We start from the raw sequence: 26161 nt of genomic DNA, 5'->3' as shown, positions 1-26161 counted from the left end.
AGTGCAGCTGCAGGGTGCGGAATCCTTACCAGATAGGATTAACAAAGTACATCATGAAACTCAAAGAAGGGCAGCACGTTTTGTATTATCGAGAAATAAGGGAGAGAGTGTCACAGACATGATACGGGATTTGGGGTGGACATCATTAAAACAAAGGCGTTTCTCTCACGAAATTTCAATCATCAACTTTCTCCTGCAAATGCGAGAATATTTTGTTGACGCCGACGTTCATAGGAAGAAACAATCATTATAATAAACTATGGGAAATCAGTGCTCACACGGGAAGACGCAGGTGTTCATTTTTTTCCATGAGCTATTCGAGAGTGGAATAACAGATAATTATTATGAAGGTGGTTCGATATCTCCTCTGCCATGCACTTAAGTGTGATTTGCAGAGTAGCCGTGTAGATGAAACGTAGATGTATTCCCAACATTTCTAATGAGCCACTATTGTCTTTTGGCGATATAAGATACTCTTTGATCTTCTTCGTTGGTTTATAAATAGTCTTTATGCTGTGTTTACTCAGTAACACCACTTCAAATTGTCCGTCATTTGACCTTCACGTCACGGCACCGTTATATAAGGATGTATTCACACTTTACATCATGTCAAGTCGATTCAGGTCAGCTGATCTCAACTCGCATGGCTGTCCTCAGCTGATTTCTCACGGGAAGAGCGGTCTTTAGAATATGATTCTCAACTGTTTTTAGGCGGGAAGTGCACATACACAACACAATAGTTTATAGACGTTGATGCTGGAGTCCACATTTGTATGAAAATGACGTTTATCGGACACATGTGGTTTTGCAGCTTGCAGGGATAGCTTGTATATCAGAGTTGTAAGGCTGAAGTCTGGAAGAATGAAAAAGAAAAAAAGAGTGTGTGCCCGGAAGATGATGTCATTATGTGGTACACCTGATGAATTTCACATACACTACAAGGAGCTTGAGGAAGAAGAATCTACATTTTGTAAATATTTTAGAATATCGAAGCACCAGTATTTTCGTTTGCGACGTCAAATTGCACACAGAATTACTGAAAGGAACACAGTGTTAATGAGCTACCATCACAACCCGCGAAAAATTGATTTGTTTAGTGTTTAGTTGCCAGTCCAGTGCAAATTTTGGTAAAATAGGCAAATCTTCTTCAATACATTTTCCTTCAATATTTACAGATCTTCTTTACGTTTTGTATTTTGCATTTAATAGTTCGAGTGCCTTATTTGTAATGGAGTTATGTATTGAAACCACAGAAATATTGACCACTGATGCTAGAAAAACCTTTTCACCCACAATCCCCAGAGCTACTTAACAGTACATGAACCTCTCACAAATACATATTCAGACAAACAACTCTAATGCGTTACTTGATGTACGAGGGCAGTTCAATAAGTAATGCAACACATTTTTTTTCTGAAACAGGGGTTGTTTTATTCAGCATTGAAATACACCAGGTTATTCCCCAATCTTTTAGCTACACAACACTATTTTTCAACGTAATCTCCATTCAATGCTACGGCCTTACGCCACCTTGAAATGAGGGCCTGTATGCCTGCACGGTACCATTCTACTGGTCGATGTCGGAGCCAACGTCGTACTGCATCAATAACTTCTTCATCATCCGCGTAGTGCCTCCCATGGATTGCGTCCTTCATTGGGCCAAACATATGGAAATCCGACGGTGCGAGATCGGGGCTGTAGGGTGCATGAGGAAGAACAGTCCACTGAAGTTTTGTGAGCTCCTCTCGGGTGCGAAGACTTGTGTGAGGTCTTGCGTTGTCATGATGAAGGAGAAGTTCGTTCAGATTTTTGTGAACAATTGTGACAGCACTACCAACAGAGATGTCAAGATGAGCACTGAGTTGTTTGATGGTGATCCATCGATCATCTCGAACGAGTGTGTTCGCACGCTCCGCCATTGCAGGAGTCACAGCTGTGCACGGCCGGCCCGCACGCGGGAGATCAGACAGTCTTGCTTGACCTTGCGGCGATGATGACACACGCTTTGCCCAACGACTCACCGTGCTTTTGTCCACTGCCAGATCACCGTAGACATTCTGCAAGCGCCTATGAATATCTGAGATGCCCTGGTTTTCCGCCAAAAGAAACTCGATCACTGCCCGTTGTTTGCAACGCACATCCGTTACAGACGCCATTTTAACAGCTCCGTACAGCGCTGCCACCTGTCGGAAGTCAATGAAACTATACGAGACTAAGCGGGAATGATTGAAAATATTCCACAAGAAATTTACGGTTTTTTCAACCAAAATTGGCCGAGAAAAAAAATGTGTTGCATTACTTATTGAACTGCCCTCGTATATTTCAAAAAAATCATTTTGCAACTGTTGCAGTGTCTGAAGGCTACAGTCTATCTCTTTATTAAACATTACAAATGCCTAACAGCATATAAATAAATTCCACTTACTAATCAACCTGGTTCTGCCTGTAGTACTTTTTCAGCTCAAGTGGCAGCCATATTGGAATTCATTACATTGTAAAGTATTAAATACCAGTAAGGGTAAAAATCTACTTTATAACTGTAGTAGAGGGTACGTAATTTAAAAGTTCCATTCAAAATCCTATCGCTCATGTCTTACAACACAGACTGCTGCCCCACTGCTTCAATTAATCTTTCGTCATTCATTATAAAACTAAAACATTAATTAAATAAATAATATAACTGAACTATTTACAGCAAATAACAAAACTAACAAATAAAAAGACTTAAAAAAACAACTGATATCTACATGGAAAGCACAATGCAGTAGAATGAATACACAGATGTGTATTGGAAAGATTTGAGCTTGGAGGTCAAATGATCAAAGATGGATGCTGTCGGCAGCCTTTAAAACTTTGTTTCCAATAAACTTTGAAGGTGCCATGATGTGATATGACGACCATTGTGAATGTCGGATATGAAATGGATTGGGGAATGTTTTGATGGGACATGACAAGATGTGATGTGACAGTCTGTGTGAGTTGGTTTACATACAGCCGATTCTGTCCATCATCATGGGGATAGATGGTAGGGAGGCTTCTTCTGGAACTGGATCGGTACTCATTGTTCTTCAGAACGCTTTTTGGGCGTTGCATCACACATCTGAAGTGCTGCAAAATGTCAGAAAAATCATCAAACAAACGTCGCCTGAAGAACCTGAGACAGAAGCCAACAGGCAGTTTGTCAACAAGTGGGTAGGAAAGACTCAGTAATTTTAAAGTCCGTTCACACTGACTGTCATATCACATCACATGACAGCATGGCATCATCAGGGTTTATTGGAAAGAAAGTTTTGAAAGCTGACACCATCATACTTTGCTGATCGTGTGACATTCCAGCTCATTTTTCCCAATACGCAGCTGTGTGCTCATTCTTGGTGTCACCACATAGGAGATTCATCAGAGAATAAAAGCAGTTTATGGTTATTGTGTTGATGTCAATACTGTGCGTCGTTGGGAGAGTAAGTTTACTTGCCATGTGCATTTTGTGGTGGACGTACTTACTTGCCTTGTGCATTTTATGGTGGATATAAACTGTTATTTTAAGTCTCTTTTTATTTTTCTTTCTTGTTGTATATAGTTTCGTTATTTATTTTGTTAAAATATATAGTTTTATAATGAATGACGAAAGATTAATAGAAGCAGTGAGGCAGCAGTCAGAGTTGTATGACATGAGTGACAGGAGGTACTCAAACTCTGTTAGGAAAGAAGCATTGTGGAACAAATAAAGAATTTGGCAGGCCTAATTCCTAAACATCTTAAACCTTCTCACAATTGTATTGTAATTATCATGAAACAAAAATAGCGCTCTTAAATTACATGCCCTCTACTACAGTTATAAAATAGATTTTTACACATACCGGTATTTGTGGGGTTCATTCAAATGAAACCTGGTCAGTGCATCTACCTTTGCCTTACATGTAAGGTGGCACCATGAAAATGTGGGTATGGTGGCACCATTCTTGACAGCAGAAGGTGTCACCACATAGGAGATTCATCAGAGAATAAAAGCAGTTTATGGTTATTGTGTTGATGTCGATACTGTGCGTCGTTGGGAGGTTAAGTTTAAATATGCTGAGGCGGGAACATCTGACCTGCGTCACAAACAAAGAGTTGGACGTCCTGTGACAGCAACCACCGAGTTTCACAAGCAAAATGATGACAGATTGATTCGGGACAATCGTCGTATCACTCAGAGAGAAACTGCCAGCGCAAGTGGCATTTCACAAGAAAAGGGAAATGTTTTCCAGCAGTATGACAATGTCAAACCACACACTTCACATGCCACCACAGCAGAACTTCAGAGACTGAATCTCACCACTGTACGGCATCCTCCATACACTCCAGATTTAGCACCGTCTGACTTCCATCTGTTCCCGATAATAAAAAATGATCTGCAGGAATATCATTACGCTTCTGATGAAGACATTGAGAGAACTGTGAGACTGTGGTTGCGGAAAAATTGTGTTGACTTCTTCTATGATGGCTTCAGAAAAGTTGTTCATCGTTAGCAGAAATGTATCCAATTGGCTGGTGATTATGTGGAAAAGTGAATATTGGTAATTAAAGATCACATGCTAAGGATAATTTTTGCGTTTGATTTATTATCATATTCCCATCCAAACACAATTAACGAAGATGGAGGCATTACTTTTCACTCAACCCTCGTACTTCACCAATAACTGATTGCTGGTGATACGAAACAATACTGACCGAAAATCAGCGATGGGTGGACATGTCTCATAAGTTTTTCTTGCGAGTGGTACCACAGTATCTTAGAAAGAAAAACATAACCGTCTTACAAGCCGTCAGATGTTAAAGACACGATCACAACAACTACTGTATGTTACTGTCACAAGCAGTCTTGGTTCTACAGGTGCTCACGATCACTAACAATATCCATGTTAAAAACTATACAAGCCTTATAAATCTAGGCATGGCATTATCTCCGAATGAAGTAGTTTTTCCAGACAAATACCATGCTGCCACTAGATATTTCTACAGTATTTGTAAAACATTCTGTCCCGATGCCATGTCTGAGGTTCTGCGATATATCCACTGGGTTATAGACGATGGCTGATTGAGAAGGATCACAAACAGTAGATGGTATGCTGATTGAGGTCGTAAGAAATGTACACTAGCTTTTCAGATCTCTAGTGCTACGCTTTCTGGTAGAAATGGTGTCTATGATTTAGAATCAGGTCTTTCCATTCAACCACATACCTGTGTTGGACTCTATAGAGAAGTCTTTTAATGATTAAGGCCACTCTGGCACTCTCATGTCTCAAAACGACTCACCTTTTTCGAACCTATCTGCTACATTAAAATTTTAGATAATAGCTATGCATCTGGCAACTGCCCTTCAGACTCTGCTCTGCCACCCTGTATCTTTTCACATGTTATCATTCCAATTTAAGTTGGAGGTGAGCAGAAGTCGGAGAGAGCTATATGTACCACATTCTGCAACTCGTGTAGAAACAGGCTAAGCTGAGTTACTGCAACAGGGCAGTTTTTGACCCTTCTATGGAAATGGGAACATGTTGTCGTAGCTATGATGAACGATGTGTATGGTCTGCAACATGAGGGAGTATAAAGAGAATACGAACAGTTATGGTGGTGTTTCTTCTCGGGAAAATTAGTAAGACTCAATATCATACAGGTACTGCAGTCCAAAGCAGATCCGCATTCGTCAGGGTCCATTCATGTCTATCACCCCAACATTCTATCATCATAATTCTGTACCATCCAACAGAGAAAAATTACGAAATATAAAAGCTCTGCTAACCTCATCCAATAGAGAACTCGACAAGATATATACCACATCTCTCTCTTCCCATATATCGAAAACAAATACCGTCTGTGTGCCATCATTGAGAGCATAATTATGGCAATGTTATTAAATATGCAGGTATTGATCCACTGGAGCAGGCGGGCAGTGATCGAAATCGTTTGCGCAGACCAGTGTAAGCTGTCAGCACCCATACTGTAGGAGGATGACCATATTCCATAGACTGTACTGTCAGTTGGAAGAGAGGCTGCTGGTGTCGTTGTTTGAAACATTGTTTTTGTCCTGCTGTAACACGCTTTGCACAGTACCATACATTTAGTTTTTACCACAATGACTTCGAGGTCTGTGTCAGGTTCTATACTGCCATTAACACGTTCTGATCTATCACCTCTCACAGAAAACTAGACATCGCATGGCGTAAATTATGTTGTTGCTGCTGCTACCACAACGCACACACCGGATGATTTTAAATAAAAGACAGTCACAACATAAGGAAACTGGAAGAGTTTTGCGGTGTTATGGAGTGATTCCAAACTGCTGTCCAAAGGTGATTGACAAACTCGACATTTAAACTCTTCTCTCACAGTGACGAGCTAGCTGATGACTCTGTGTTCCGTTTCGATTGATTCCTTATATTGCAGTCATGTATGTGATCACTGTCTCGGTGCTAGTCGCCCCCAGAAGGTGTTGCCCCTCCACCAAGACTCTTTCTCCACCTCAAATAAACGATATCAGTCAGTCATTATGTGGCAATCAACACCGTACCAGTGGACGGATGGGATGGAAAAGTCACCACCTATTTGCTAAAATAATAAGCATCACAGTTGATAGTGCGAACAATACCAACAATTTTACAGTAATTACAACACCTACCAATTATGTGACAGCATGCTTCCCAATTTCAGTGTCATCGCTATACAGCCCCTTCTCTACTTTGGGAGTACCATTGCGAATGTAGATAGATGACTGTGCAGTACGTCCATTCATTGTTAATTCTCGAACATAGCATAGTGCGTAATTTACGATCTGTCTCTATGCGGATGGGGGTCACAGGGCATTCTCACAGTCTTAGGATAAAGTTAGCGACTGAAAGATCCCCTCGCACTGTCTTTGACCAACCTGCCCTGTAGCACCGTTACCGATTTAATCTGCAGCTGACCAGGTGTATACCGCTACATTACGCGTCTCGTGAATGAATGGAGCTTGCCCAGTCTGCGCCTATTCAAGTGCACAAGATTTCTCCAGATGCGTCAATGTCAAGGAGGTTAGCACTCCTTATCGGTGTATAGTAGGAGATTTGAAAGTGTTCTGATGTAATAGCAGACGGTTAAGAAGAAAAAGAAACGGGTGGTTTTTATGCATGATGGAGCTCCAGACGGATGGAGTTCGAAGCATTTTACGTAAATCAACTATTCTATCAATTCTCAAGTATTGGTATAATGTCTGAGGTTAGTACCAGGAGGGTACTCCTGAGAGTACTCCTAAGGCTACACGGTTCTGCACTTGAAACAGGCTATAATGTTAGATCGCTTCAGTTTCCAACCTATTAGTTGTGTGGAATGCAGCGCTGTTAATATTCCAATGTAGGAAATATATTTCCAGCGCATGACATACATCTTTCTTGCAGTTTCTCTACGATAAACTATGGTAACAAGCTTATAATGAAAAAACTACTTTCTTAAAACATCAGCTCTCTGTGATACACGCAAAATATAGCTTTCCAGAGATGTATAGTGTCCACTGTTGACATCCGATCACGATTCGTAAATTACACTATGCTCGCATCAGTCCTATAAAAAAAACGATCATTAGTAACGGAGAATACCTCTTACAAGGAAACAGATAAACGCATAGCAGCGGCATCTGACAAGTGAATTACACGTCATGCTGCCACTAACTCTGTAAACATGACATCTGTCAAGCAGATGTATACACGGGGATTGCAGTGCCTTAAAAACACCTATACCTAACTTAGAATCATCTTAGTTATGAAACTGAAGTCTCGATTTTTATATCCAAGATGCGACAGGGGAATGGAGATTATCGCATAAATCTTCGTTCGTTTGAGGAATGTGTTGAAACAGGATGGTCACGTTTCATCACGCATGGGAAGGAAGTCCTCTCATGATCGAAAGGTTTGCTTTTAACGATCGCAAGTAGACAGTACTCTAAGTCACACAAAGAACACGTGGTTGTATACGTGTAGAACGCAAGCTATGTCACACGACTGATGCAACCTGGCAGAACAACGGAAAAAATGGTCAAATGACTTGCAGCAACACCTCCCTCCCTCTCTAGAATGCATCACCAGTCTGTCATTAAATCGCACCTCGGTGCAGCTCCATGTCAACCAATCACTCCATCCACTCTCTGTTATCCTTTAACGTAGATGCATGTAAGTTCAGAGGGAGATGGTACTCTGTTTTCCTGGAAAGCGTCAGATACAGTAGTCAACTCCCGTGTATCACTGTTAACTCATTAAACATACAGTAGAATGCTGCCGAGATGGAAAAAAGTGACTGTTTTCCTGGTTCCCGGCGCTTCCATATCAACGTTTTCTCAGATTCCTCTTGCTGTCACATACTTTATCCCATGTACAAGAATTGTTCTGCGCCAACCAGACGACACACAAGTACTTCCTCAATTTCCCCGCATTTCGGTGTATTTTCCCTCGATTTATGCGTAATTTTAGTAATTTTTCCAAATTCTATTGATTTTATGACACTTTTACCCATTCGATCATGACATCACTTCTCGTTCCGTGTTCTAAAATTTCTTGTAAATGTAGTACAGGTGCCATCACCTACCGCAAATGCACTATTTTTCTGACCGGGCAGCATAGTATAGCACTGTACTCGATATCATCCAGTCGCCTCCACCCACATACTCTATAGGTGCAGTGCGCTTACTCTGTTTTCTGTATGTCTGTGTCTGTGCATGTGTCGCGCTGCTGTTACCTGTGTAAAGTGAATTTTTAAACTCATGGGCCTATGTCGGGATGGAATTGTTTAGAACTCGTGCATACTTCAAAGCTGCAACTGCTTGTTTTACAGTGCACCACAGTTGCCTTCAAGGACAGTCACGAGGAGATGGCAACTGGAAGTACTGGATTAACTCAGCCTTTGACAGGTACAAAGAATGCACCTACCTGCCTGATCTTGCCCATGGCAGCGAGGCCTGGCGATGTGAATTGTGTGCTCTGTGAGCGCGGCAGAAGCGGAAGTTTGTGTGTCGCATGAGAGAAGATTCAAAATGTAGGGCGTTTCCGCTGGACGTACTGATAACAACCGAATTCTTAACACTCCATCCGTTCCCTGAGGCCCTCCATGGCTGGGGGTGGTGCACTCTGGCGTACACGCGCGTCCACGACTGCGGCTGAGGCCGCGACAGAAATTTTTACAGACCTCTTTATGGCGGTGCTGGCGGCGTTTGAGGGGTTTGGCGCACTGAGTATGGACGTCTGGATGATGAGAGAGAGTATTTCAGTGATCTTCGACATCTGCTCACGGCAAATGGAATGGGTATTGGTGTAAGTGGATCGTGTTTAGTGCTTCTCAATTCATCGCAGAGGTCTCTGTCTCGTAGTGGTATTTGCTGTTCTCTCTACCCTATCACGCAGCAGACCTACCTCTTCCTCCTTCTTCCGAAAGTAGCAGAGAGAAGCAGTTTAGGGTTATAAAGTGCTTTAAAAACCAGTCGCGACGTCAGAATCCCAGTTGAAAGTGATCTCTGACATTTAGCCAGGAACAACTTACTACTACCGACTGGATCGCGGTTTAAGTATGTCGTGTTTTAGTGCTTCTCAGTACATCACAATGGACCCTGTCTTGCAGTGATATTTACTGTTGTCTCTATTGTATCACGCACCTTCCTCCCTCCTTCCGAATGTAGTGGAGAGAACCAATTTAGCAATCCTATTGTACTTTTAAAAACCCAATCGCGACCTCAAATTCCCGATAGATAAATTTATTGCTTCCGACAGTTGTGTGACATGCATGCAGCCAGTGTGGACAGGTGCTACGCTGTAGATGGCGAATGATGCGTGCCTCACAAATCCTGGTTTGTGTGATGGGTAATTTTTTTTTTCATCAGATATGTTTAGTGGAACATTGTGGTGGAGGAGAGTGTTTGTGCTCTCAAAGATGGGTGCATACAATACCTTGGATACATTTAGCGCCACAGTCTATTTGTGGTGGAAATTGATTACTTGGTTTGAATAATGTTTGTGTGTGATACTGAAACGTTGAAAATATGTGTTATTACAAAGAAGGATCATTGTAAGGTGGAGGTGAGTACTGTAAATTATTAAACAATTAATTTGAAAAGGTAGTGCATATGGCTTATTTCACTCTATTTTTGATATCGTAACTGTATCAGCTCTCTCTTTGTCTCCAGCATTAGCCAATAGGAACACTGTATTCTGAGGAGAGATGCAAACCTTCATCTGCATTTTTTGGGACGTTGGTTCACATAGACAGTCAGGCAGTGGCCTCTTGAGAAAGCAAGAAGCGAGTTTGGAATTTCCTGATCCATAGAATGCTGCCACTTGATGCTTTGTTTGCGGCCCGTGTGTTCAAAGGAGGCGGATATGTGGTCTGTTGTTGATGGTATTTAGTAACGTGATGTGTAACTAGGAAATTTGGTGGTTCTGATCTTTATTGCGGTGCCCTGACGATAGACTTACGCACGGGAGACCGCATATGGAGGGTACTATATGGTGCTTCAATGCATTCATGATCTGTAGACCACTTTTGCAGGGTTTAACTGTCAGTGAGATATGACTTCTGTATGTTTCTCGATCTGTGCAAAATAGTTTGTTTCTGAGATGCTAGAAATTTGTCCGTCTGCAGAAAGTCCGTCTGCAGTGGGTTTTGGAATATGTCATGAACTTTTAGATATGTAATTGTTCTGATTTGCCAGTCTGTGCTTAGGCAGCAGTGTACTTCGAAAAGTGAGGAAAATAAATAATAAGAGACCTAACACCCCTGACTCTGGCTGCAGATATAAACTAAGCCCACTCAGCGTTTCGAAGTGCGATCAGAATAAGAAAGGCGCCGCAGTTGTTCAAATATTCCAAACTACAATCGAATTCCTGTCAATTTCTTTAAATAAACTATATTCCATACATCATCTTGTAACCTGTAAATTGTTTAAATGAACAGTATTCCATTTATACAGTCAATCTCTTGACAAATTCTAACATTGTCTAAATTGTTTAAACAGTATTCTGTACAATTCAATCGATTTCATGAGAAATTCTTTAACTAAATAAATAAACTATATTCCACACACTTCCTTTAATCTCATTAATTGTTAAAATAAACAATATTCCACAGATTATGTAAATTGTTTAAACAATATCGATTTCCCTCCAATTCACCTATCAGCTGAGTCTTTTTCCCACCAATTTCGGGGAGGGGCGGGGAGGGAAAGGGCTTGGGGTTTCTGATAAGTTGGATTTAATTAATTTGTCCATTTAATTAATTACCCAATCAAATTGTAATCAAAAGTGTGTTTGCATTGGTGAGGGGAGTCCCCTGAGGGACAAGGGAGGAGGCGGTGGAGGGGGAGCAGGAGGAGGAGGGGGAGTGGTGGGGGAACAGTATGTTAAGAATCTGTCAATCAAAAGGAAGGATTATCCCCAGGTGTCTTCATCCTCTCAGCAGAACAATAGGTTAAGAACCTCTCAACCAAATGAGAACAATAGGTTTACTATTGAATGTATACTTGCCCCTGATGTATGCAACCTGCACTAACAAACTGTCTCAGAATGTACTTTATCCCTACTACTAAAGTAGGTATCGGAGAAAACAATATATTTATTCCCAAATATACTTGATATCAGCTTATGCAAACATGAGTGCATGCTCAATGTAAAGTGTAGTGTTAACAAACAGAAAGTAAACGAAAGGACAACATCATTAATGCAGCTTGAAGCTGCCACTGCACGTACGCTTATGTGCCACTGTGCATCCGCAGGAACAGTACATGAGAGCAGGTCACTACATGACTTCCTCTTTTAACGAATGTGCAGATTGAATTTCAAATGCCATCCAACCCTCTTAACTACTTCTTTCTTGAAACTGGGTGCAGCATGTGACTCAGTATTTCTAGCAGGGAGAGGGGTAGTAATCCTTGATGTTGGTCTTTGTGTCGCTATGCCTGGTGTTCCATTGCACTCATGGGGTACAGGAACACCTCTTGCTGCTGATTTTTCTGTCTTCTCTGGTTTGAATTCCGTGGCCATTGTAATTTCTGTTGCATCCAGATATGCTGGCTTGATATTATTCAATGTGACTATGGCGCATGTGTCAATCATTATGTGGGAACTATTGCTGCCCCTACTGACTATCGGATACATTCCATTGTAAAGTGGCTGAAATAGCTGATGCGCTGTATAGTTGTGTAAGAACACATACATGTACTTGTCTATCTCTGCAAAACCGAACGAATGTCTTTCCAACTGGTTTCTATGCATTGTCTGTCTCATCTAGGAGATATGTGCTCTTAATTGGGTGGCGAAATCTGAGATGGTGACTGTGTTATCTGCCATGCTGTGCAAAAACTCTCTAGGTAGGTATGTCATTTATCCACATGCCAGTTCCGCTGCTGTGCTCTGCAGATCAGTCCTAAATGATGTTCACAGACCTAAAAGCATGACAGACGGTGCCTCTGTCTAGTTCGATACTGCGTGAAATCTCAGTACTGCTTTTAACTGTCGATGTCGATGCTCAACTATTCCATCTGATGTGGGGTGGTATGCTGTGGAGTGTATGTTCTTCACACCTAATAATGTGGCCAGTGCACTGAAGATGTAGGCTTCAAATTTCCATCCCTGATCAATGGTAATTTTCAGCAGGATTTCAGACTGGGCAATCCAGCCGTGATAAATTGTTTGCACAATAGTTTCTGCAATTGGAAATGCTTCAGGCCACCTGGCGAACCTGCCGACCACTTTGAGACAGTAATTGTAGGCTTCTGATGCTGTTAGTGGGCCTACGATATCAGCATGCACATGTTCAAAACACTGATCTGATGGAGGAAATGTGCCTAACAGTGGTCTGACGTGCCAATTGATGTTATTCCTCTGGCATGCCATACATCGCTTTACAAATGTTCTTCAGTCTGTGAGAATACCTGGCCATACAAAGTTCTGTTTGACTAATCTGATAGAGCTCCTTTCTCCTGGGTTTGCCAGATTGTGCATTGATGCTGTTACCTGTGCTCTGAATTGCTGTGGCACCAATGGTCGTATCTTTTCTTCTGCTATGTGGCAATGTAATTCTACATTTGCTAAAGGTGATGTCACAAGCTATAACTTCAGTCCTTTCGACTGCGCAATAAATCACGCAACTCACTATCACTTTGCTGTGCGTGCAAGAGAGCGCCATAATCAATGACATTTATCACTGCTTCCACATGCGCGATGTCGTCTGCTACTGCGCTCACTGTTTCGACATGCAAACGTGCATCATCTGGAACATTTAGCTTCCCTTCCACGTACACAGTGCCGGTCAAAAACTGGCTGACATAATCTAAGTGTCTCAACTGCCTTGGTTACACTTTTTCTGGGTTTATCTTAAAGCTGTAGGTAAGTAGCTTATGAGATGTAAAGATAGTGAAATGTCGCCCTTCTAATGTGTGTGTGAATTTTTCGACTGCAGCATTAGTGGCATACAACTCACTGTCATCTATTGCCCCATGTTACTGAGATGGCGACGCCTTCTGACTATAGAATGCAATGGGCTGCCAACAATGGTCAGTCTGTTACTGAATTGCAGCACTTAATAGCAGCGGATGAAGTCTCTGAATTTGATAAGTGTGGGTGTTTGCCTATGGCCTCTAAATTTTTGTATGGTGGTAGAAAACAATGTGTGTTCACCAAATATCCTAGAAACTGCATCTCTTTCTCACCAAAAAAACACTTGACAGGATTAATAGTTATTAGTGCCTGAGTGTGCAGGCAATCGAACGTTTGTTTCAAATGCCGTAAGTGCTCCTCTTCAGATGTGGACATCACCGACATATCATCTATGGATGCATGGAAAAAATCTAAATCTTCTGTCACCTTGTCCATAAAGTGCTGGAATGAATAAGATGTGTTGACACAGTCCGAATGGCATTTTGATGAACTCAGACAGGCCGAATGGCGTCCTCACTGATGTTTTGGGAATGCCTACCATAGCTACAGGGATCTGATAGTATGCTCAGAACAGGTCAGTGGTAGAAAACATGGCCTTATATGAGCATTTGCAGAAAAGTCTTCTATGTGTGGGACCGGGTATCAGTGTGAGATGATCCTTGCACTGTGTAGGCGATAGTCCCCAGGGGGGAGCGGGCGGGGGGGGGGGGGGAATCTAGTTAAAACTGATATCGGTGTTTTAGTCCTGAATAACTAGTATTTTTTCAGTACTTGCAGTACTTGTCTGGTCTCGGTTGTAACAGGTAGCTTTTTCACTTTTAACTGCGTATAAAACTGGTGTATCAATTTGTCATGGCACTCTTGTTAAAATCTTTAGTTTTTAAATATAACTTTTTTTAAAAAATCGAGTTTGCTAGGGAAGATTGGTATTATCTTTCAATGATATAATTTCTGATGAAGGGAGTCAACTTGCAGATTATTCACTGAAGAACCTAAGAAACTGATATACCTGCCTAACATCATGTAGGGCCCCCGCGAGTATACAGAAGTGCCGCAACAATAGTGTTAATGTCTGGAAAGTTTGGTGGTCAGCGGAAGTGTTTAATCTCAGAAGAGTATTCCTGGAGCCACTCTGTAGCATTCTGGACGTGTGGGGTGTCGCATTGTCCTGCTGAAATTGCCCAAGTCCGTCGGAATGTACAATGGACATGAATGGATCTAGGTGAACAGGCAGGATGTTTACGTATGTGTCACTTGTCAAACTCATAACTAGACACATCAGGGATCCCATATCAGTCCAGCTGCACATGCCCCAGACCATTCCAGAAGCTCCACCAGCTTCAACAGTCCCTTCTGACATGCAGGGTCCATGGATTCACGAGGTTGTCTCCATACATGTACATGTCCATCCACTCGATACAATTTGAGTCGAGGCTCGTCTGACCAGGAACATGTTTCCAGTCATCAACAGTCCAATGTTGATGCTGACAGGCCCAGGTGAGGTGTAAAGCTTAGTGTCGTGCAGTCATCATGGGTAAATGAGTGGGCCTTCGGCTCCAAAAGCCCATATCGATGATGTTTCATTGAATGACACATGTTGATGGACCAGCATTGAAATCTGTAGCAATTTTCGGAAGGATTACACTTTTGTCACGTTGAACAATCCTCTTCAGTAGTCGTTGGTCCCATTCTTGCTGGATCTTTTTCGGGCCGCAGCGATGTCAGAGATTTGATGTTTTAACAGATTACTGATATTCACGATACACTCGTGAAATGGTCGTACGGGAAAATCTCCATTTCATCTCTGCCTCAGAGATGATGTGACCCACGGCTCGAGGGCCGACCATAACACCACGTTCAGACTTACTTAAATCTTGATAACCTACCATTGTAGCAACAGTAACCGATCTAACAACTACACCAGAGACTTGTCTGATATGGGTTTTGCCGACCGCAGCGCCATATTCTGCCTGTTTACATATCTCTGTATATGAATATGGATGCCTATACTAGTTGCTTTGGCGCTTCAGTGTAGAGCGAGTATTTATCAACAGATTAGACCTTAAATGCTGGCCAATGGATTAATTTATTACTGAAATTTTAACTATTGTTGTGTAATTATTCATGATAAATGTTATATTTTGCCTATACCCGAATTTGGCTTTTAATAGTTCTAGTGCCTTATTTGTACTGTGGTTCGCTAGTGAACCCACATAAATATTGATGTATGATGCCGGTAGAACTGTTTCACACACAATGCAGGCTACTTAACAATAAGTAAGCCTGCCACAAACATATTTTTAAACGAACAACCTGCAGTGCCTAAAAGTTTCAGTCCATTTTTTTATGGAACACTAGAAATACCTCCACAAGAATTCCATCTACTGATCAATCTGATTGTTCCTACAGTAGTTTTTACACTTCAAGTATCAGCCATATTGCACTCCACATCACTGTAAAATATTAAATACTGCATGGGTGGGACCGATGACCACGCAGTGTGGTCCCTTATCCCCCTTTTAAACTATCCAACCAACCAACCAACTGTACATGTATGTATAAAAATCAACATTGTGAATGTTGTAGAAGGTAATCTACTTTAGTACGCTCGTATCGTGCAATACAGACTGCTCCAGTTAATCTTTCCCCAGTTATTACAAATTATAACAGAAGAAATAATGAAACGAAACTATTTATTACAAATAATGAACAACACAAAAGATAAATGAAAACGAGAACGAAATGAAATACGGAGATCTACGAATGACCATGTATCGATTGGAAATGAGTTTGGGGTTCACGTCATCAACAATGGACGGATGACGTCATCAAAACTGTATCACGAGAAACCCTGACGATGCCGTGACATGACGAGACGACTAGTGTGTATGCCGCCATTTCAAATGAATTACAGAATGTTTTGACGGAACAGGACATGATGTGTCATGACGGCCAGAGTGAATTGCTAAATATTTAGACTCTTCGTTTATGTGAATTCAAATCTTGACTTCGACGTTCCGTTTCGTTATGTCCCGTCCTGTTGACGACCTGTGTTGTCACTTTAAGTTTGAAATACATTGTGGAATGTTTAGACATTCCGTTCAGTCAAGTGTGAATCATCCTTAAATACGATTTTACCTTGAAATAATCGGTGTTTACCAACGAGTTTAATTTAGTGTCTTCGGTGATTTCGCCTAAGATTCTCGTCCTTGGTTGAGACCATAGAGTATATTTACTCTATGGTTGAGACAGCTGTTAGTTCAAGCTAACCAACATTGGAAAATGACAGCTGGGAAGTTTGTCGGATGTGAATATCGTTGGTGTCACATTTGCGCAACAGGTAAACAAGAGAGATGTAGTTTTGTGGGGGTCGGGCAAAATGAAAACATTTTGGGAGTTTGGTGTAAATCATGAACGAAACGTGTGACCACCTCATCAAAACCAAAATCTCGTCTGACTATCTGAAATTAGTAGAGCTGTTGTAAAAGTGTCGTAAAATGTGAATTTCGTGGCATAACTGTTTTTGTGTCCGCGACGCGAACCGTGAGTCATACATCCTTTCTTTGCTTGTTAGCGAGTAACATGGATATCCCAATTCCAAAACCTAGAAGAAACCCACAGTTAAAACCAAGTCAGGACGAGGCTCCTAAAAAGCCAGTCCCTTTACCAAGACATAGACAAGGAAAGGGTTCTGACTGTGATAGCAGTGAAACGGATAATGTGACAGCAGACAGAAGTATGAAGCATTTAGATCGTTCTCCGTCGAAGCAGCCGTCGTCGAGGTCCATAAGGAAAGAAATTGAAGCTGCATCGGAAGCAGTACGGGAGAAAGGAAGGACAGCATTTGGTAATACGAAGAATGCAAGCTTGAAACTGGAAAAATCGTTTCGTAGCATTGGCAAAAGATTAACAGTGCATTCTCTTGGTAAAAACACCGATGTCGGTGTGGAAGAACCCAAAGTAGAGAGGAGTCATTCACTTCCTGCCGAAAATATTTTTCAGTCAATTTCTTTTAAGTCACCGTTGGTCGCGGATGATTCAGCTGAGACATTAGTTAACCTATGTGAACCAAATGATGACGATTTTCAGTCATTTAACGCTCCTCCACCCATATATCCCCCGCCCCCATTACCTGATGAATCTGTGTATGATGAAGTTCAGTCGGTGTTGAGCCATTCAAGTCTAGCAGATGAGGAATGTATCAGATGTAGTAGTGCAGCATCTTGCCCAGACAGTGCCTCTGTTTATGAGGAGGTATCAATCTCAAATAGAAGAATTGTGACAGCTAAAAGTATGTTGGGAAACAACGATGTTCAGGCAGCACTTAGAAAGTTGTCCATATCTGATACATTGCCATCATCCGGTTCATCAAAATGTTCAGAGATGGCACATGACAGTAAGTCTAGACATGACATTGCAAGCATTTTTGACGAGAGCCTTGTCAGCGGAAGAAATTCTGTTAGCAACAGTAGTATATCACCGTCATTACTTAGTGAATTAGACTTGTCAGAATATAATACTAGCCCTGAAGAAATATTTGAAGATGACCGATACAGTTGTTCTATGCAGTCCAATGTATCTAGTGCTTTCAGTGTTCAGAATGAACTTTATGATAAGTGGGAACCAGATCTACTGTCAAAACCACCAGGAGATTTATTCAGGAAAAAAGGAGAAACAAGACGTGCTGGTTTGCCAGCAAATTCAGTAATATATGAATTTGATCCCTTGTTTAAAAGTACTCCTGAGTCAAAGAATGCTACTGACATTGAGTTTCAGTCACTGCTGCTGGGTGATGCAACGGCAGTAGCAACAGATTCACCATATGGAAAAATTAGCAGAGTTATATATTCTACAATTCCTGAAGCCCCCAAGGAATGTCCCCCTATTCCACCTAGGAGATCAGACTCTGTTACTGTTAATCCTAAAGTAACTGGTAGTATTGTTATTGATGACAGTGTTATACAACAAGATTATCAGAATATAAGCAGGAATGTTCCTGCATCAATAGAAACTGTATTGATAGTTGACCAAGCACCAGAGGAGAGATCTGTGGATGACTCTGTTTCTCAAGTAGTCAGTACACCAGTCAAATCGAGAAAATCATTGGTAAGGTGGTCAAGCATGAAAAATGCTATGAAATTTGTATCAGACTCTTCCTGGTCACCCACTCTCACAAGACGTAACAATAAACTTGAGAAGACAAAAAAGCAAGAAGCTTCTTTGTTTTATGAAACTGATTCACAGGTGGACCTGGAACCGCCATTAGTGAAACCACAGATGTCTAAGTTGCACAGTGGACTCTTGTATAGATTAAACAGCAAAAAATCAAATGATTATGTTGAACGCTGGTGCAGCTTAGCAGAGGGGAAATTATCCACTTATATGGACAAAAGTATGATTGTCGTTAAAGATGTAATTCAGCTGGCAAGTGTTATGAGTATACATGTTGTTCTGGACCACAAGATAAGGTAAATTAATTTCATTGCTTTTTAATCAAGCATAATGTTTTTTATATAGCTGTGCTTCTGTTCTTGCTGAGAAATAAGTTTATTTCTGGTAGTATGTAAATTGGTATTCTTAGGCTATTATTGTTTAGTTTGAAGTGAGGAAATAAAATGTGCAGTCACTGATGACTGGTATTAGAAATATGGAAAAAATATTTTATTGTTGTTGTTGTAATTATCTCTGTCTTGTTGTAATCTTACGCTCTACACAATCTGTTATGATTTAGGCTCAGGCTATACAGAAACATAAAGCAGAAAATTAAAAACAATAAAGTTCTCAGAAATGAAGGCCATCAACTGTTTGTGTTTGGGGGTCTGTAACTGCAGGTTTATGCCAGTATGATGCCTGTTAATGTAAGGCTTCATAATAATTTTTTCCAGATTTTTCACTCTCTCTCTCTCTCTCTCTCTCTCTCTCTCTCTCTCTCTCTGTGTGTGTGTGTGTGTGTGTGTGTGTGTGTGTGTGTGTGTGTGTGTGTGTGTAAAATGTTTTTCCAAGTAATTACATTTCTGTGCCAAGAGAAATTGCAAGAACTAGAAATACTGATTGCTATAAGAAAGTCATTTCTGTGAGGAAAAGAGTGTAACTTTGTTACACATCTGTTTGAGATCTTTTTGAGGATAGATAATGTATGACTAGTCTTAAATGGAAATATTGCTCTCTAAAAATCATGTTAGAAGTCTTTTTCCTCATTCTCCCAGACTGAGTGACAATTTTTTTTCTACATTATCCAAGGCTGTCTTTGTGCACAGATCCCATTAATATTAATTCAGTATATTCTAAAAAGGGATGACTCTTTAATATTGGCTGTCATCTTGTTTTTATGGAACATTTATATTGGTGTTTTTACTTTTGTAACCATCTGTTTCAAACTGAGTTTAAATGGTATAGAAAATTTTGCATCTGCATTGTTGTTGGCATACATTACCCCCTAGCTTTGGTTTAAAAAAAGATTAGAACATTTAAAAAAAAGAACTTGCTGTTTTTCATGGGTTTTTTCAAAACCCGCTTTTATTTTTGCTATACAGGCAAAATTATCAATGTGCCCAAGATCATTTACAACTACATCACAGTGTTCGCTGTCTATTTGCAACAACATGAATGATTACTGACACAGAGTTTTTGATTACTCTTGTTGCACTGCTTGCCAACTGCGTATCATATTAATACTTGATCCATAGATCAAGAATACAACATTTTATAATTATGTGGAATGTGTCAATTGAATATAAGTTTACTTTATACAATGTAATCAGCTATTTTTTACTTTTATGCTGTTACTACTTTATATCTAAAATTTCATCTATTGATTAGAAAGAGTTGTCATTCAGAAATTATTTTAATTTGTTTATAAATCTTGGGTGGCTATCTCTCAGACTTTTAATGCTATTTGGCAAATGACCAAAGATTTTTGTGGCAGCGTAATTCACCCTTTTCTGTGCTAAAGCCAGATTTAACTCAGAATAGTGAAGATCATCCTTTCTTCTAGTATTGTGGCTAGGCACTTCGCTATTACTTTTGAATTGGGATGGGTTATTAATAATAAATATGTATTGTGAAGGTGCTGTGAATATCCAGAGTTCCTTAAATAAATGTCTGCAAGGTGATCTTGGGTGGGCTCCAGCTATTATTCTGATTACTCGCTTTTGTGCAATGAATACTTTTTTCCTTAGTGATGAATTACCCCAAAATATGATGCTATATGAATGTAGTGAATGAAAATAGTCATAACAGGGTAATTTACTGACATGTTTATCATCTAAATTTGCAATAGCTCTAATAGTATAAGTAGCTGAGTGTATCATTTCAGCAGATAATCAAAAACAGCGGAGAACATGGCAGGCCCCTTCTAGTGCACCCGACGTAGTGGATTCGCCCTCACTGCAAGCTGAGTAGCAGGTGGTAATGCATTCGCGTCACCTGAGGCAGTGGAACAATTTGGAGTCTGGCTGCTTGGCCTAGCCCATTTACCTTGTGACTCGACAGGCAGCCGCTCCTTCAGGAGGGTCCTAGCAGGCACGGGGGCGGGGGGGGGGGGGGGGATTTACTAGTTATGGGGAGGTCCAATGTTAGGTGCATTATGGAGCCCCTTAGGCAGATACCATTCAGGGCTGGAAAGAAAGCCAATGTGCACACGATATGTCTGCCAGGGGGCCAGAAAGCCATTGTGCACACGATATGTCTGCCAGGGGGCCTCATCTGAGACATGAACACGGCCTTGCCTGTGGCTATTGAGCATGCAGGGTGCAGTCGTCTGCATGTAATGGGCTCACATCAGCACCAACACCACCTGTCACATGGGTTCTGAGGTGATCCTCAGTTCATATAGGTGGCTGGTGGAGATGGTGAAGACTGCTGCCCTCATGCGCGGGCTGCAAGCAGAGCTCACAATTTGCAGCATCACTTCCAGAGTTAATCAGGGTCCTTTGGTTTGGAGCCGAGTGGAGGGTCTCAAACAAAGGTTTTGTTGACTGTGATGGTCTTCGCTGCAAATTTCTAGACTTGTTATCATGTGGGGATTTGTAGGACTTCCCTTAATACGTCAGGGGTGTGCTACACAAAGGAAGCAGCTACTCGGGTAGCAGAGTACCTGTGGAGTGCGCATGAGGGTTTTTAGGCGGGGGGCCAGTTGTACAATCCTGGGATAAATCCAGGGCTGGCTAACTGAGGAACAGGTTAACCACTGGTTAACTTGGAGTGTGTGTTGTATGTCACCATTTTATTCCTCGGTTAGTTATTCCTGGAATAGTGTTCATGTCGAGTTAAGTTGGCAACAACTGAAGAGCACACTGGGTATTTTTGCGTATGTAATTTCATATTTATGAAGTTGTCATCTGAAGAAACAGTGTGTCAAACATGAGTGATAAAATTCCAGATTGCAAAACTTTTCATTTGATGGTACCTTGAGGTTGGTAGATACTGTGAATGAGTTCAAGTGTACAGTAAGAAACACGAGAACTTTTGCAGTCTCATTCAGTGAAAATATTAGTGCAAAACATTTAACTAAATTGGTAAGGTACATATATGTATATCTTCCTATTCTTGAATTTAGTTAAATGATCAGGTATTTGTTATTTGACCAGTAAGCGATCTTTCTAGATTTCTGAATAAAGTATATGAAAAAATATGCAACAATTTCAATTCACTGACAACTTCACCTATATTGACAGAGCAGCAATAGATGTACAATTATTATTATTGTTGTTGTTGTTGTTGTTATTATTTAAAGAAAGAAACACATAAATATTAAGCACAGAAAAGGTAGCAGGGGCTGTAGATTGGTGGCCCCCTTTGTGTAATGTAAGTTCCAAAAATACACGATTACCATCACAGGACGACGACTCTGTCAGTTTGATTCAGATGCAACAGTTCTATACGATAGTATTTCATCAAATGTAGCTGTAGGGTAGGTGTTGAATTGTAAGTAGGTATATAAATAGAAGCAACTGTGAAATGCAGTCTGCTTTGTGAAATATTTGGTCTTAATAGTCTCTTCAACAAACTGCGACAACATAGACATCATGGAGCTTGTTTTGACCGAAAATTCTGATAGGTGTTACTGGCTAGCTCGCTGTTGTATTTACATATTAGAATGATTCATTCATTACAGCAGCATTGGGTGTTATACAGAAAATACCTTTCATAAATTATTGAACACTATTTGTGCATCCACTTTTGCAGTTCGCACGTGTGTGTGTGTGTGTGTGTGTGTGTGTGTGTGTGTGTGTGTGTGTGTCACCTGTATGGGGAAGGGGAGGGGGAAGTAACCAGAGGCCTGGCACCTTCACTGTGTTCTTCCTTCTTTTCTTGTCATCTCAGCTTAGAAATGTCAGTTTTGTTTGCAGAATAAACATACCTGTTCCCAAATGTGGAAGACTTAGCAGAGTTGCAGATGGTGCTGCTTCAAAAGTACCTTGACAAGAACCAGAGAAGAGAGAAGGAGCTATATTTGTTAAAAAAGCATCATAATGCCCAAAATGAGGACCAGAAAATAAATATTAATACAAATGATTTCAGAGTAAAAATATATCAATCCATGTACACTTGTTTATTTTCTTTTGTTTTCATTACATCGCAGAACTGAAATAATAATAATAAAAAGTGCATTCCCAGTAGAAAACAGAGTGGAACAATATTTTCTGCTATTGATGAGATTGGGACACTACTGCTTTGTCAAAACGTTTCGCAACATGAAAAATTGATGTTTTGCCAAAAACAGAAAAAGCTGTTAATACAAATTGTACACATAATTGGTGTGGTTTTTTGATTTGGTTAAGCGTATTGTGGCACTGTCTGCTAAATAAAATGAAACAGCCTTTTCGCTACTGCAGCAATTGTAACACACGCCAGATAAACAAGACTATTTTTGAAACTTACTGACAGATTAAAACTGTGTGCTGGACCAAGACTTGAACTCAGGACCATTGCCTTTCGCGGGCAAGTGCTCTACCATCTGAGCAACCCAAGCACGACTCACACTCCGTCCCCACAGCTTCACTTCTGCCAGTACCACATCTCCTACCTTCCAAACTACACAGAAGCTCTCCCGTGAAACTTACAAACTAACACTCCTGGAAGAAAGGATATTGTGGAGACATGGCTTTGCCACAGCCTTGGGGGATGCTTCCAGAACCTAACCTCCTACAGAAGTGAAGCTGTGGGGATGAAACATTAGTCATGTTTGGGTAGGTCAGATGGTAGAGCACTTGACCACGAAAGGCAAAGGTCCCAAATTTGAGTCTCGATCCAGCACACAGGTTTAATCAGCCAGGAAGCTTCATATCAGCAAACACTCCATGGCAGAGTGCAAATCTCATTCTGGAAACATCCCCCAAGGCTGTGGCAAAGCCATGTCTCCACAATATACTTTCTTCCAGGAGTGCTAGTTCTGCAAGTTTTACAGGAGAGCTTCTGTGAAGTTTGGAAGGCAGGAGACGAGGTACTGGCAGAAGTGAAGCTGTGGGGATGGGGTGTGAGCTGTGCTTGGGTAGCTCAGATGGTAGAACACTTGCCCGCAAAAGGGAAAGGTCCCGATTTCAAGTCTCGGTCCAGCACATAGTTTTAATCTGCCAAGAAGTTTCATACCAGCGTATACCCTGCTGCAGAGTGAAAATCTCATTCTGGAAGACTGTTTTCATACAAATCGTCATTTTAATGTGCCTGGTTTACATAAATAACACAACGGAATTCATGAGGCACTGAAATTGAATGCATATTACTACAAATAAACAGTATTATTTAAGAAAACAGAGAAGTAGTCGCATCTGTCTGTTGTATGCCCCAGTTTCTCACGTACAAGACTGACAAGACAAAGTATGCCACCTTTGATAAGCAAAATCTGGATATAAATTTGGAATTGGCATTGTCACTCCTTCTTTCCCTTTCTCATTCTCATGAACAGTTTAGCCAAAATCTCATTATTGTTGGCTGCATCTGTCACTATCCCTGCCGTCTTGAAAAGTTAAGCCCACTAACCAGTCAAAAATCGCTGGTTAAGTTATCTCGAGTTTATTCTCTGGTTACGCATTATTCCAGGTTTGTACAATGTGTTTCTCATGCTATTCCAAGAATAGAGCTCAACCGGCTCCTAACCAGAGATTGCACAACTGGCCCTAGGCAGTAGTTTGAGATGTTCTGATGGACTCTTGGCCACTCGACTCACCGCAAGGGAAGTCAAATGGTGTTCAGAATAAAGACACCCCGACTGTCACAATTTTATCAGTAAAGTGTCAAAGTAGTCATAATAAAGTTCCTGAATCTACTGCCCTTCAGGAAAGTTCTTGCGCTCAAGTTATTCTTAGGATCGAGAGCTGGCTGTGAAACATGAAGTGGAAAGCCCTGAGATATTTAGTGAATCATGGAATGTATATCGGTAAGACAGATTAGAGAGCATAGGAGGGGGAGCGTTCATTGCAGTTGACACAAATGTTGTCTCTAGTGAGGTCGAAGTTGAGTGTGACAGTGAAGTCATCTGGTCACGTATAACAGGTGTAGGTGAAACTAAGTTAATTGTTGGATGTTTTTACTGGCCATCTGATTCTGCTGTGACATTTCTAGAATCATTCAGAGAGAGTCTACAGTCAATAGTGCGCAAATACCCAGATCATGCAGTACTAGTTGGCGTGACTTTAATCTGCTGTGTATAGACATGGACGTCTATGGATACATTGTGGGAGGTATGACAGAGAGTCCTACGAAATACTTTTGAACACCTTTTCTGAAAATTGTCTTAAGCAGCTAGCTGGGCAGTCCACATGTAGTGGAAATATGTTAGATCTTGTAGCTACAAATAGACTGGACCTTATTGACAATGTCAGTATAGGAACAGGGATTAGCGATCGTGATGTCATTATAGAAACTATGATTACGACAGTTAATAAATCAGTGAAGAAGGCTAGGAGAGTGTTTCTGTTAGGTAGACCAAATAATCAGTTATTAATATCTCACTTGTAAACTGACATTACATAATTCCAGTAAGATGGATGTAGAGGAATTATGGGCAAAGTTTAAGCAGATTGTAGGGCGTGGCCGGGAGAGTTACCTGCCTCGTAAGTGGATAAAGGGTGGAAAAGACCCACCATGGTTTAATAACAAAATTCAGTGGATGCTGGAAAGCAGAGGCAGTTGCACTCTCAGTTCAAAAGGGAATGAATAAATGACAGCAAGTGGAGGTTAGTTGAGATTTGTGCATCTGTGAAAGAATCTGTGTGTGAAGTATACAACAACTACCACCATCATGTCTTAGCAAAAGATCTTCAGAGAATCCAAGAAAATTCTGGTCGTGTGTAAAATCTCTAAGCGGGTCTAAGGATTCCATTCTGTCCCTTGTTGACCAGTCTGCTATGGCAGTTGAAGATAGCAAAATGAAAGCCGAAGTTTTAAATTTCACATTCAAGAAATTGTTCACACAGGAGAATTGTGCAAACATAATGTCATTTGACCATTGGACAGACTCCCATATAGATGACATAGTAATAGGCATATCTAGTGTATAGAAGCAACTGAAAGATTTGAAAGCAAATAAATGGAATCCCAGTTCAATTTTACAAAGAATACTGTATGGTATTGGCTCCTTACCTAGCTTGCATTTATCATGAATCTTGTGCCCAGTGCCAAGTCCCAAGTGACTGGACAAAAGTGCAAGTGACTCCAGTACATAAGAAAGGTAAAAGAATGGACCTGAAAAATTACAGACCAATATCCCTAACTGCTGTTTGCTCAGATTCATT

The 26161-nt window shown here is 40.9% G+C and overlaps 1 protein-coding gene across 1 annotated transcript in view; it reads left to right on the top strand.

Moving 5' to 3' along the window:
* The first annotated feature begins 16781 nt into the window (after positions 1-16781).
* Positions 16782-26161, top strand: part of LOC126187406 (arf-GAP with Rho-GAP domain, ANK repeat and PH domain-containing protein 2) — a 142110-nt gene continuing 132730 nt past the window's right edge. Inside the window, exon 1 of the mRNA XM_049928471.1 lies at positions 16782-18895. Coding sequence (XP_049784428.1) covers positions 17010-18895 — 1886 coding nt within the window. The 5' untranslated portion in view covers positions 16782-17009. The remainder of the gene's footprint in view (positions 18896-26161) is intronic.

Source organism: Schistocerca cancellata, chromosome 5, assembly GCF_023864275.1.
Source record: "Schistocerca cancellata isolate TAMUIC-IGC-003103 chromosome 5, iqSchCanc2.1, whole genome shotgun sequence".
NCBI lineage: Eukaryota > Metazoa > Arthropoda > Insecta > Orthoptera > Acrididae > Schistocerca > Schistocerca cancellata.
Note: the sequence above shows the minus strand (reverse complement) of the source record. Positions and strands in the feature narration are given on the sequence as shown.